The sequence below is a fragment of the Vipera berus genome, assembly GCF_964194415.1.
Source record: "Vipera berus genome assembly, chromosome: 6".
In the NCBI taxonomy this organism is placed as follows: Eukaryota; Metazoa; Chordata; class Lepidosauria; order Squamata; family Viperidae; genus Vipera; species Vipera berus.
In genome coordinates, this window is record NC_138208.1 from 65,107,350 (window position 1) to 65,119,377 (window position 12,028).

Consider the following 12,028-nt stretch of genomic DNA (forward strand, 5'->3'; position numbering starts at 1 on the left):
AAAGATGGTGGAACTGGTAGAGATGGCAAAGTTAATTGCATTCAATAAGGATAAGAAGGTAAATAATTTTGTTTCCACTTGGAAACCGCTTCTGGACTTTCTGCTTGAAAGAGCAAAAAAAAATGAATCTTTGATTTTGGGTTTTGACGACTAAATAGGTCATGGATATAGAAATGGCTAGCGTTTACTATTTTAGATAAGTAAAAATGTAATGTTATAACTGTATATATAACTGTATATAATTGCACCAGAAAAATTGGAAGTTACTGGGGTTTTTTTCCTTCTTTTCTTTTTCTTTCCTCAGTTTATTCACTCTTCCTCTTCCCCCACCCCTCCTTTCTACTCCCCATTTTCCTCGTTGCCTTTGTTTCTATTTGTATATTACATTAAACAAAAAAAAAATAGTAAAGGTATTTTTTAAAAAAAGAAAAAAAACACTTCAAACATTTAGGACTCATTAGCTTAGGGGAAAAAATGATTAGGCTGGAGAATTATTGGGCTCTATTAAATAATGCATGATTTAGAGAAAGTGAATAGAGATAACCAGGGTTACCCAGTGAAGAGATTTAGAATAAATAAGAAAAACACTTCTTTATGCAGCACATAAATAAAATTATGGAATTCGTTACCACAAAGTGAGATGATAGCCAATAATGGCTTTGAAATGGTATTAGATAAATTTGTGAGAGAAAGCTCTATCAAGGGCTCTTAGTCTTGGGCAGTGCTTTTTTTGTAAAAGAAAAAGGTGCCGGAACTCACACATGTCATACAACCCCCTACCCTTCAAAGTTCCATCCAAAAAAGGTGCCGGAACTCCGTTCTGAGCGTTCTATGAGGAAAAAAAGCCCTGGTCTTGGGGGACAGCTATGTCTCCCTCTCCTTCTTGAAAACTCCCCAGAGACTTCTGACTAACTATTGAGAGAAAGAAAAGGCTGGATTCATGAACTTTGACCTAATTCAGCAAGCCTTGATCTCATGTTCTTACATACCTCTTTTTGGTAGCTACTGGAGAGATAGTAGCAGTACTTCATACCATCAGCTCCTCCAAAATCAATAGCACTCCTTAGTTCAAAGATGTCTCACAATATAAATTACCCATTAAGGGGAGAGCAATGAGAAAGAAGCACTGTGTCTGAAATCAGCCTTAGATCTTTCTTCACATTTATCTCACTGCAGCACAAACATTTCCCAACAATCTCTCTTTTTCTGTGGTGTCCTCATGATGTTCTCTTCAATTGAAGTCATCGTGAACTGTACTAGTTTTGTAGTACAGGTTGTCCTTGACCACAACAGAGCCCAAAATTTCTGTTGTTAAGCAAAATATTTGTTAAGTGAGCTTTGCCCCGTTTTACGACCTTTCTTGCCACAGCTGTTAAGTGAGTCACAGCCGTTGTTAAGTTAATAACAAGATTGTTAAGTGAATTGGGCTTTCCCATTGATTTTGCTCTCAGAAGATTGCAAAAGGTGATCACATGACCCTGAATAACACTGCAACCATCATAAATATGAGTCTGTTGCCAAGCCTCTGAATTTTGATCACCTGAGCATGAGGGTGCTTTGATGGTTGTAAGTGTGAAAAATGGTCATAAATCATTTTTTTCAGTGCCATTGTAACTTTGAATGGTCACTAAAAGAACTGTTGTAAATCAAGGACTACCTGTACTGTTTGTCCTCTTATCCCAACATTGAATTTGCTGTGGATTCACTATAACACACTTTCCTCACCATTGCAATAGCCATAGCAATAGCACTTAGACTTATATACTACTCCATAGTGCTTTACAACACTCTGTGAGTGGTTTACAATGTCAGCATATTGCCCCCAGCAATCTGGGTCCTCATTTTACCAACCTCAGAAAGATGGAAGGCTGAGTCAACCTTAAGCCCTGTCAAGATCGAACTCCAGACTCTGGGCAAAGTTAGCCTGAAACACTGCAGTCTAATCACTGCACCACTAGGGCTCCTCCTTCACCATGCTGTTGATAGCATAGCCAGCCAAACCCAAAGAACAGAATCAGCTATTATTAGCCATTTTCTACTGGTATAAGCATGCTCTTTCCCCTCCAATCCATAGATAGAGTCTTCCAAGGCCACTGTCTTTGGGCAGCAGGAAAATCTAGCTGTTTTCCACAGGCTTTCCTTCTGTATCTGTCAGACTTATAAATCTACTCTCAGTCTGAAATCCTGGATCAGCCTGAAGAACAGCTTACTAGCAATGAGGCAGGACAGATCTGCATGTGAAGTGAGAGCAAGAGAGGTCTGCATCTTCATGATGAAATTCTCACCATGCCTATCAGTTATTGTTTGGCTGAAAATGAATTTAACAGAGCTAGTCCAGAAATATTATTGCATCAGCTTTCATTTGGACTGCCTTTGAATGCACCATGCAAATCATTTGCTCAAAACCAGAACATATTTTAACAAATGGCTAAACTCATTAGTTTAACCTTTTCTGAAAATTCACCTACTTCGCCTCCACATCCCAGGTAAAGGTAGTGGTGGGATTCAAATATGTGAACAACTGGTTCTCTGTGTGGATGCCACTTCCAGAAGTCCATTCTGGGCCTGGGCAACAAAAAATTATCTACCAGTTCTGCTGAACTGGTGCAAACTGGGTGAATCCCACCACTGGGTAAAGGCAACTGAGTAGTAGATATTTTCTGAGCAACTGATGACATTTAGAGGGAGAAAAATTAAACGGAGCAAATCTAACAATCTTTCTTTAAAATTTCTTGTATGACTTTAAAAAAAAATAGCACAGACCATTTGCCAACATTACAGTTGTGGCAGGCCGGGGGTCACCAATGAGGGCAGAAAAATATATATTGCTCTACTGTTCTATTTGCTTGAGCATTAGTAGGTAGCACTTTAATTTAGCCATAAGGGAAAACCCTTAAAGAAGAATAAATAAATCAGTCCACAATATTTGTGCTGATGACACTTCTGCATAATTCTGTGCCAAAATTCCTTCCATCTTCTTCTTCCATATTTCTCATTCAGTATCATGAAAAATGAATTACATTGAGGTTTTTTATTTGAGGAGAAGAAAATTTCAGCAGTTTCCAGTGATAAAATGTGCGAAAAGCAGGTCTTTTTTTCTCATAGAACGCTCAGAACTGCGTTCCGGCACCTTTTTTTTTTGCACAAAAAAAAGCCAGCTCCCTTATTGGTTTTCCTAAGCCTATTGCAGGACTAGCAATCTTGGCTCTTTTTTATGACTCGTGGACTTCAACTCCCAGAAATCCTGAGCCAGCCATGCTGAGGGGAGAGGTTTCCAAGCTGAGCCATGCTGGCTCAGGAATTCTGGGAGTTGAAGTCCTTGAGTCATAAAAAAGAGCCAAGATTGCTAGCCTGCACTAGAGGAGGACGTTATTTACAGGATTACTTCTTTAGGAACTAAACTTTTAGAATCTAAAACAGCTAATTCAGAAAAGCCAACAGGAAAGAACCTCACATTTTTCATCTGCTTCTGTCTTTTGGAAGGTAAAATTAGATAACAAAATACAATAGAAAAAATATATTTTTAAAATCATCAGATTAAAACATCGCCTGGCCCGTACTGCCTCCGCTGCCCGCATTGCGCAGCCCCGCCATATAGAGTGGGCTCTGCTGCTCCCACAGCACCAGCCGTGCCGGCTCCAGCCCCAGGGAGGGGAGCCCGCCGCCAACACCCTTTGCACCTGTGACTGCAGCAGTACCGCCCCCCCCACTCCCCCGCCTCCTGCACCCGCCAAGATGAGAGTTCCGGCACCTTTTTTTTTTAGAAAAAAAGCACTGGCGAAAAGCATGTCCTAATGAGTGCATAAGTGCTCCCATCTTTCCTTTTTTTATTCTATCGCTTGAAGTTTGATGTCTTCTAGTCTTCCTATGCATCAGTTAAAGTGTTAAACCCTACAAGAAGACCACTAAGAAAACCCTAGGAAATAACTTTCAGAAAGCCAAGTTGAGACAGTGGTAATTTTCTAAGTAAGGTAAAGGTAAAGGTTCCCCCTCACATGCGTGGTAGTCGTTTCCAACTCTAGGGGCCGGTGCTCATCTCCGTTTCAAAGCCGAAGAGCCAGCGTTTCACCCGTAAATTTATAAATAAATTTATTCCCTCTTGATAATATCTGAAAGGGCACATTTCTTTTAAAAATACATAATTTATGCTTAAATGGTACTTCTCTCAACATTTATCTTCTATTTTTCCCCCCAAAGTACAGAATGTTTAATTTTTTAATTATTAATTATTTACTTGAATGAATTATTTCCTTGAAATAAGAATGGCATTAGAACTCTGGAGTATCAGCGGATATACAGTTCTGACCTGCCCTTTTGTGAGTTGCATCTATTCCATGAGTTCCTGTGTCTTAGCATTACACTCCTCTAGAAGTCCTCTTTTGCCCCGCCTTTTCTTTTTAATATACCCAAGTTCCTGTGTAAATGAATCAATTGCTCAGCCACTCACAAATCACTGTGTTTGCGAAAAAGGTGCATCTTGACCAAGGCGTTTCCCTCCCGAGGCTCAGACCAGATGCAGTTTATATGTGAGGTGTAGTCATTGGAACAGCACAAGGTTTCATGCAGCCGGCTCTCTAAAAGAAAAAGAGAATATTTCTAAAGACATTAAACTGATGTCTCGAGTAACAGCTATAGCAAGAGCAAAAACAGCAAAGACAAGAGATGGGAATTAAATATTTTTTTTAATGTCATTTATTTATTTATTTTATTTTATTTATTTTAATTTTAATTCCATTTATATCCCGCCCTTCTCCGAAGACTCAGGGCGGCTTACAAGCTTAGCAGTATTTAAATTACTTGGGTATTTAAGCACTATTAAGAAATATAAATTTCCTGCTTTCTCAAGTGCACCATTTGGAGAAAGACAGAAATCTTTCAGTAATTTAGATGGCTTGTCTAGATATACACAAACACATATGCGGAAATTATGTTTCATTTTATACAATTCTACAAGGTTTTTCCATTTTAAAATTGCCTTTTAAAATTCAGATTGAACAGAAAAGAAAATTAGAAAGCCCCAGGGTGATATAATTCCTAGTTGTCCCTGCCCGTATTTAAGCCTGAGAGAGCAAGTGGAGCAGAACTTTAGAGGATGGTCTCATTGTTTTTGTAACGTTCGCTTTAGAGTCCAATTTATCCCTTATTGGATTAATGCAGACATTTTCCAATTGTTGACCAAGGCCTCTATATGAACTGGCAAGGATGCCAGTCTCCTAACTGATACAAGGTACCTGGAATGTGAACTTTTCTCAGGCTCTGAACATACAAATACATCTTTTGACCAAAAAAAAGCCACCAGTAAAGTAAAAATTGTTGTTCTTCTCCAGCCTTGTGTAGCCATAATTTTTTGACAAATGCAACAGGGAGGAAGAGTTTGCATCTTTCAAATTATATGAGCTTTTTTCTACAAAAGTTGAAAAGAATATCCCTATGTTTGGATACACGTGTGTTAAAAACTCTTCTTTGAGAGTAATAGGAACAGTACAAGTCACCAGACAAGATAAGTTCACATATACGCCCCCAAAAGAAGGGAAACAAATTGGACTGCATATTACTGTATGCATAAATGTTGTAGGAAAAGGCTTCTCACAGACCGTCTAAATTGCAAAATCTTTGGAGAAGAGTGTGTCCCTGTACCTTGTATAATGTTTTGGGTAGGAGCCCTGCTGGGAGAAAAACAGGAAGAAGTGTACCAAAGATGAGGGGCTGGTAAGGCTGGTCAAAAAAATATATATACAGTATATTTAATCCCATTTATATCCCGCCCTTCTCCGAAGACTCAGGGTGGCTTACAATTTAAGCACAAACCAATGTGCTTAGCAATAGCCTTCATTCTATGTATATGCCTGCTTATTAGGGCTTTTGCCCCCCCCAAGCGGCATTATTACAAAGTCAGCTTAATTGCCCCCAACAATCTGGGTCCTCATTTTACCTACCTCGGAAGGATGGAAGGCTGAGTCAACCTTGAGCCTGGTGGGATGCGAACCTGCAATAATTGCAGGCAGCTGGTGTTACTTAAGGAGGCATTAGCCCACTGCTCCACCAAGGGTCTTGTCCCCTGAAGCTGAGAACTTCATTCATTATTTTATTTCCATAAAAATAAGGCATGTATTTTTATTTACTTATTATATTTGTATACAACTGTAATCTAGACAGACTCCCAGTAATTAACATTTACATACAATAATATAATTAAAACATCCATGTTATACAGCTGACACATACTGAGTAAACACATTAAGAGAATCTTTAAGAATCAAAATAATCAGGTAATATGATAGAACAACATAATTTCCAACAATCTAACAGGAGCATCTAAATTTCTACACACCCTTTGAAAGAGGTCCATTTCAATAACTTCCAAAAACTATAATAGCAGAGGTAATTCAAGTCTACACTGGGATGCTGTTTCAAAGCAGAGGTGCTCCTACTGAGAAACATTTGGGCATATTACTGCAGTTTTATCCATTACTTTACAGAAGTGGGGAACTAACATTCAGAAATGATTATATCAGTTTGATTCTGACTGAAAAAGACAGCCCTGGAAGTATCAAAGTGCCAAACTTTATAGGCTTTATTGAATTACATATTGAATTATATCCAGAAACCAATTGACATCCAACGCAGAGCTCATAACACTGATGTAATATGTTCATAGTAAGGCGCAGCAGCTAACAAATGGGCCATCAAATTCTGCCCTAATTTAATGTTCTGAATGGTTTTCAAAGACAGCTCTATGTAGAGGATCTTGCAGTAGTCTATACAAGTAATTACAGTGGAGTGAGGTGTCATCAAAGGTCTCTCTTGCTCTAAGTAGGGCTGCAATTGGAGAACCTTCAAGTCACAATGTACTTTCATGAAGGATACAGCTTCCCTGTCAAGAGACAGTACTGAAATTGCTAAAGCACCTCACTGCACAAAGCAGCAACACTACCCTATTTGGATCCAGATTTACCCTGTTTTGTCCCATTCAATTCTGGCAATTTCCAAGGACAAGTGTGTACACATAAATACTATCCATATACTATACTTTCAGATGACATTCTAAGTACATTAATGTTAATGTTGAAGTTGGATGGTTGGGGGAGAGAGTTTCCCACAAAGAAATGATTACCTAGGCTAATCTCTGTTCTCATACAACCATCATCTGAAATGACCCACTAAACCAGGAGCTCAAGCCTTTGCAGTTGGTCCAGAAGGATACTATATTCATGGTATAAAAGGCTGCACATTATTCCCATCCAGATCCCAACTAAAGTCACCTACTGTGATGACCGAAGTGTCAAACCCCGCCTAGCTAGGCAAAATCAAGGAAGCACAAACTACACAGATTTCAGTAGAGTATATTTGATACTAGACTACGATAACTAAGAACATTGTAAATTGTAAAATAAATCTCCCACTTTTGTGTATAGTGTGTTCATGTGGAATTTCTCTGAATTATTTAAAAAGCTTTTCCCCAAGTTTCTTTCTCCTGGACTAAATGGCTGTTTATGAGATAAGATGTCAGCCAACTCATGTTTTTGTCTTGATAGTTTATATCTATCCTTTTTTCATTGTTTTCCAAACCTCATCACTAGGCAATAGTTGTCAGTCACATTCAAAGAGTGCCTCTTAAGGAAAAGAAACATTACAATCCTATTCAAATCTGCTGGTGCCACTTCTTGCTGGAGTGAAGTATTTATAACCTCCCAGCTCCAGCTTGTCACACTTCCTCCAGCTCCACATAAGAGCTACGTGGGGCGTGGTTTCAGCCCACAAGTGGCTGAGGACATACATCATCAGAATCAGAATTCCAGCTGACATGGCAAGACATTACTTCAGTTGCCACATTGGCCTCCACCCACAAACAGTCAAGATTTTTTGTTAACCTGGACAATGTTTTTCAGCAAAAAGCTGCACAAAATAGTTTCAGTGGACAGGCAGGGGATTTTTCTATAATCTCCACCTCAGAAGGGAATTACCAACATTCTCAGAAAATTTGCTGTTAGGGACTATGATGGTGAGTCTTCTCTATTCTGTGCCCTTTTTGAAACAATATCTCAGAGATTAGCATTGCTAGTATTTCAGAAGGGTTTTTTTTTTAGGTCTAACCTTTACAGTAGGTTTATGAAGGGACACAAGTTTTGGTCTCTACTGAAGAAGGGGTATTTGTATTAGCCATCATTGGTCTGAGTTCAGACTAAATGAGATTCTTTACAAGCATGAATCTCACAGAGTTCTTTTTAGCGGATTTATTAAGAAGAATGGAATGGAATTGTAAGAATCCCAGTGACTGAATTATATTGTATTTAGTATCAATTTACTCCACATACATACTGGCTTTTTTTTCCTAATGGCTTTCCCATTATCAGGTAAGGGCATAGTCTTTTCACTGCTAATGGAGAGGCTTGCAACTGACTATTAATCTTTTCCTAACTATTATCAGGAAAAGAAAGATCAGAAGGAGCAAAGAGGGAAGTGAAGAATAAAAATTATGAATAGAAAACCTACCTCGAGCTTCAATGATGACAACAGTGAGGCTTAAAATCAGAGCAATGCTGTAGGGCTTCATGATCATTAAATACTCTTTGTTGCCTGAAGCACTCACCTGTGGGCAAGACAGAATTTTTTTTGAATAAGGTACTGTTGAGTGATGTCTGCTTTGCCATTGCTTATTCCCCTGCTGAATATGAGAGCAAAACATTCAGTGTAATTATTAATGCTCCACCTGATTAATTCCCAAATTATTCTTTTTCATTTCACTTGCCCACAGTCTCTTGCTGCTTTTTAACAAATTACATTTTTGCCACAAAACTACCAAGACTGGGAGACTTAGCTACCCTGTTTACCAAGAAAGTTTGCTATTAGAGCCACTCATTAAAAGAAATAAGAAGACAAAATAAAACAAAACTTCTACAAAGGGGGGGGGGTCAAACAGGCAGGCCCCCAGGCTGGAGGTGTCATGTGCAGGCCATGCCCACCCCAGCTCCATAAAGGCAAAAAAGTCACAATACATCATGATACATCATGTGATGCAATCGAGTTTGACACCAGTGCTCTACAGAGTCCCAGGTTCCCTTCAACGTTCCAGAGTTTCTTCAAAGATAGTTAGCCTTAAAACCTCCAATCAGATCAGCACAGATGAAAGGAAGAATCACAATTCTAAGGTTAATTATCTACCATCAGAGGAAACCGTTCTGGTTTCTCTTCATATCGTAGACCAGTATCACCTTTTATAGGGAGAAGGGAGAAAATATAGAAGAGACAGAAACAGTAGACTTACTGCATCTTTTCACAAGAAAAATTCTCCGTGCACATATCTTAGAATTCCAGATCAGCCCAGTTAGACATGACACCAAAGGCCCTCCTGATTCTGTGCAGCTGATCCTCAACCTCCATTAGCTGTCAGATCTGAATAAGGAGTGCACTTGTGTTCACTAACGGGCTTAATATTTGTTATTTGTTTAGTGACTTTTGTTTTATTTTGTAGATTCTGTTATTAGAGCAAATAATAGAGCAGAGTGTCTTTTTGGTTTAATATTTTTTTGGTTGGTAATATCTTTTTTACTTTTGAATGCTGTCCAGAGTTCACCGGAGATGGGCCAGCCGATAAATTCAAAATTATTAGATTGGTCACACTATCAGCCAAATGGTTAGATTGGATTAGGATTTTTTATTCACCTATCAGAATAACAGACCTGGAAGGGACTTTGGGGTTCTTCTAGTCCAAGAAGGAAACTTTGTTCAAGCAGGAAACCTTATAACATTTCAGACAAGTCCAAGGAGACCATAAGTTCTAGTCCCACCTTAAGTACAAAGCCAAATGGGTGACCTCAGACTAGTCACTCATTCTCAGCCCTAAGAATGTTCCTGGATGAAACTGATTATCTGGACCCGTACCAATCGGGTTTCAGGCCCGGGCACAGCACGGAGACGGCATTGGTCGCACTGGTGAATGATCTCTGGCGGGCTCGGTACAGGGGTTGCTCCTCTGTCCTAGTCCTATTAGATCTCTCAGCGGCTTTCGATACCATCGACCATGGTATCCTACTGCGGCGTCTCAGGGGGCTGGGAGTGGGAGGCACCGTTTTACAGTGGTTCTCCTCCTATCTCCTGGGCCGCTCGCAGTCGGTGTTGACGGGAGGGCAGAGATCCACCCCAAGGCCTCTCGCTTGTGGAGTCCCTCAGGGGTCGGTTCTCTCGCCCCTCCTGTTCAACATCTATATGAAGCCGCTGGGCGAGGTCATTCGTGGTTTCGGGGTGGGGTATCATCAGTACGCTGATGATACCCAACTTTTTTTCTCCACCCCGAACCAACCCAGTGATGCCCTCTCCGTGATGTCCCGTTGCTTGGAGGCGGTCCAGGTCTGGATAGGGAGAAACAGGCTTCGTCTCAATCCTGCCAAGACTGAGTGGCTTTTCGTATCGGCATCTCGGGCTAACCAAACTATTCCACCTTTAACGATGGGGGGTGAGGTGTTACCCCCCATTGATAGGGCTCACAACTTGGGCGTCCTCCTGGACTCACGGCTCAATTTTGAAGATCATATAGGAGCCTGCTGCCCGTGGAGCTCAGGACTGCCCCTGACCTGCATTCATTCCGCCGGGACCTGAAGACTTGGCTCTTTGAGCTCTCTGGCCCAGGCTGAGAATTTTAACTGGGGTTCTATTTTCAGGGATAATTTAATCTTTTTAATAGTCTTTTAACTTTTGTATTTTGTATTGATGTGATTTTAAAATGCCCTGTAAACCGCCCTGAGTCCTTCGGCAAAGGGCGGTATATAAATCTAATAAAATAAAATAAATAAATAAATAAGAAGCAGGCAAAGGCAAGCCACTTCTGAAATTCTGCAAAGAAAACTGCAGGGACTTGTCCAGGCAGTTGCCAGAATTCAACACTGACTCAAACAGACGCATGCAAACATACACAAAACAGCAATAAAAGCAGCTGATACGTATTGAGATTTTCTCTGAGAAAGAAAAACAGGTTAAAAAAAGGTTAAAAACTTAACAATATGTGGTAACAAATAATAATAAGCACTCACCTTCTCAGTTAAATTTTCTCTTCTTTTTGCTGACAGTTTCAAACTATAAAATTAACAGTGAATGATTAAGCTTTTTACTCCACTGCCAATTAAAACTTTTCTTAAATGCAGGAATCTTCAAATACCATTTTCCAAAAATGAAAGAAATGTTGATAGTTTAACTATACAGTCTGTATGTTGATCAGTTTCTGGTCAAGTTTCATTTGCTCCTTTTGATTTTCTTTTCTGGTAGTTTCCTTTATTTTCAAAGTAATCTTTCAACATCTCTTTTGCTTACGGAAGAGAAACTAAATGTTTCATGTTTAAAATAATTGCATAACATTTTTAAGAAAACATTGTACTTCATAGAACAATCTACACTAGGCATGTCCAATCTATGGCCCGTGGGCCACACGCAGCCCTGGCCAGCTAGTAATGCGACCCCACAAGACCTCAAAAAATAAAGGAAGTTTGGTTTTCATACACATTAACTATATGGCATATTTTGTAGGTGGCCCAAGATAATTCCTCTTCACTCAACGTGGCCCAGGCAAGCCAAAAGTTTAGCCACTCCTGGTCTAGACTATCTATTACAATTAAATTTTATTGGACAAAATGAATGGACAAAAATGTGATGTGATTTGCAATATTTACATAATAATATCCTTATATAGATAACACAGATTACATAGTTTATACCATTTCTTAATGATATCAACATTCAAGTAACAAAAGTTGCAACATTGGGGTCACTAAAATGAAATATTCTTAGGTTAGAGAGATTTTGGGGAGTGATGGATCTCTTCCCCACAAATCTCCATTAAAATGAGGTTAAAAAGTATATTGGCTTTCACATTAAAAAAAAATCCACATAGAATATCCAGTTTTTCTTCGAACTGAGGATGTATACCTAGCTGCTATGCGCATATTCATACAGAATCTGTCAATTTTTATCAAGTTATTAATCTAATGTTACAATTTCAAACAATAATTCTGAGTTATATGACAAGTTGTTTAAAGAC

General features: G+C 39.3%; 2 protein-coding genes across 2 annotated transcripts in view; one reads left to right on the forward strand and one right to left on the reverse strand.

Annotated features, from left to right (window-relative positions):
• CSF2RB (colony stimulating factor 2 receptor subunit beta) overlaps nucleotides 1-11,204 on the reverse strand; it is a 40,610-nt gene extending 29,406 nt beyond the window's left edge. Inside the window, exons 1-3 of the mRNA XM_081330644.1 lie at nucleotides 11,028-11,204; nucleotides 8,494-8,590; nucleotides 4,448-4,574 (exon numbers count right to left, since the gene is read on the reverse strand). Of these exons, the coding sequence (XP_081186770.1) occupies nucleotides 4,448-4,574; nucleotides 8,494-8,560 (194 nt within the window). The 5' untranslated portion in view covers nucleotides 8,561-8,590; nucleotides 11,028-11,204. The remainder of the gene's footprint in view (nucleotides 1-4,447; nucleotides 4,575-8,493; nucleotides 8,591-11,027) is intronic.
• SSTR3 (somatostatin receptor 3) overlaps nucleotides 1-12,028 on the forward strand; it is a 368,714-nt gene that overhangs the window by 233,399 nt on the left and 123,287 nt on the right. The gene's annotated exons all lie outside the window — the stretch shown is intronic.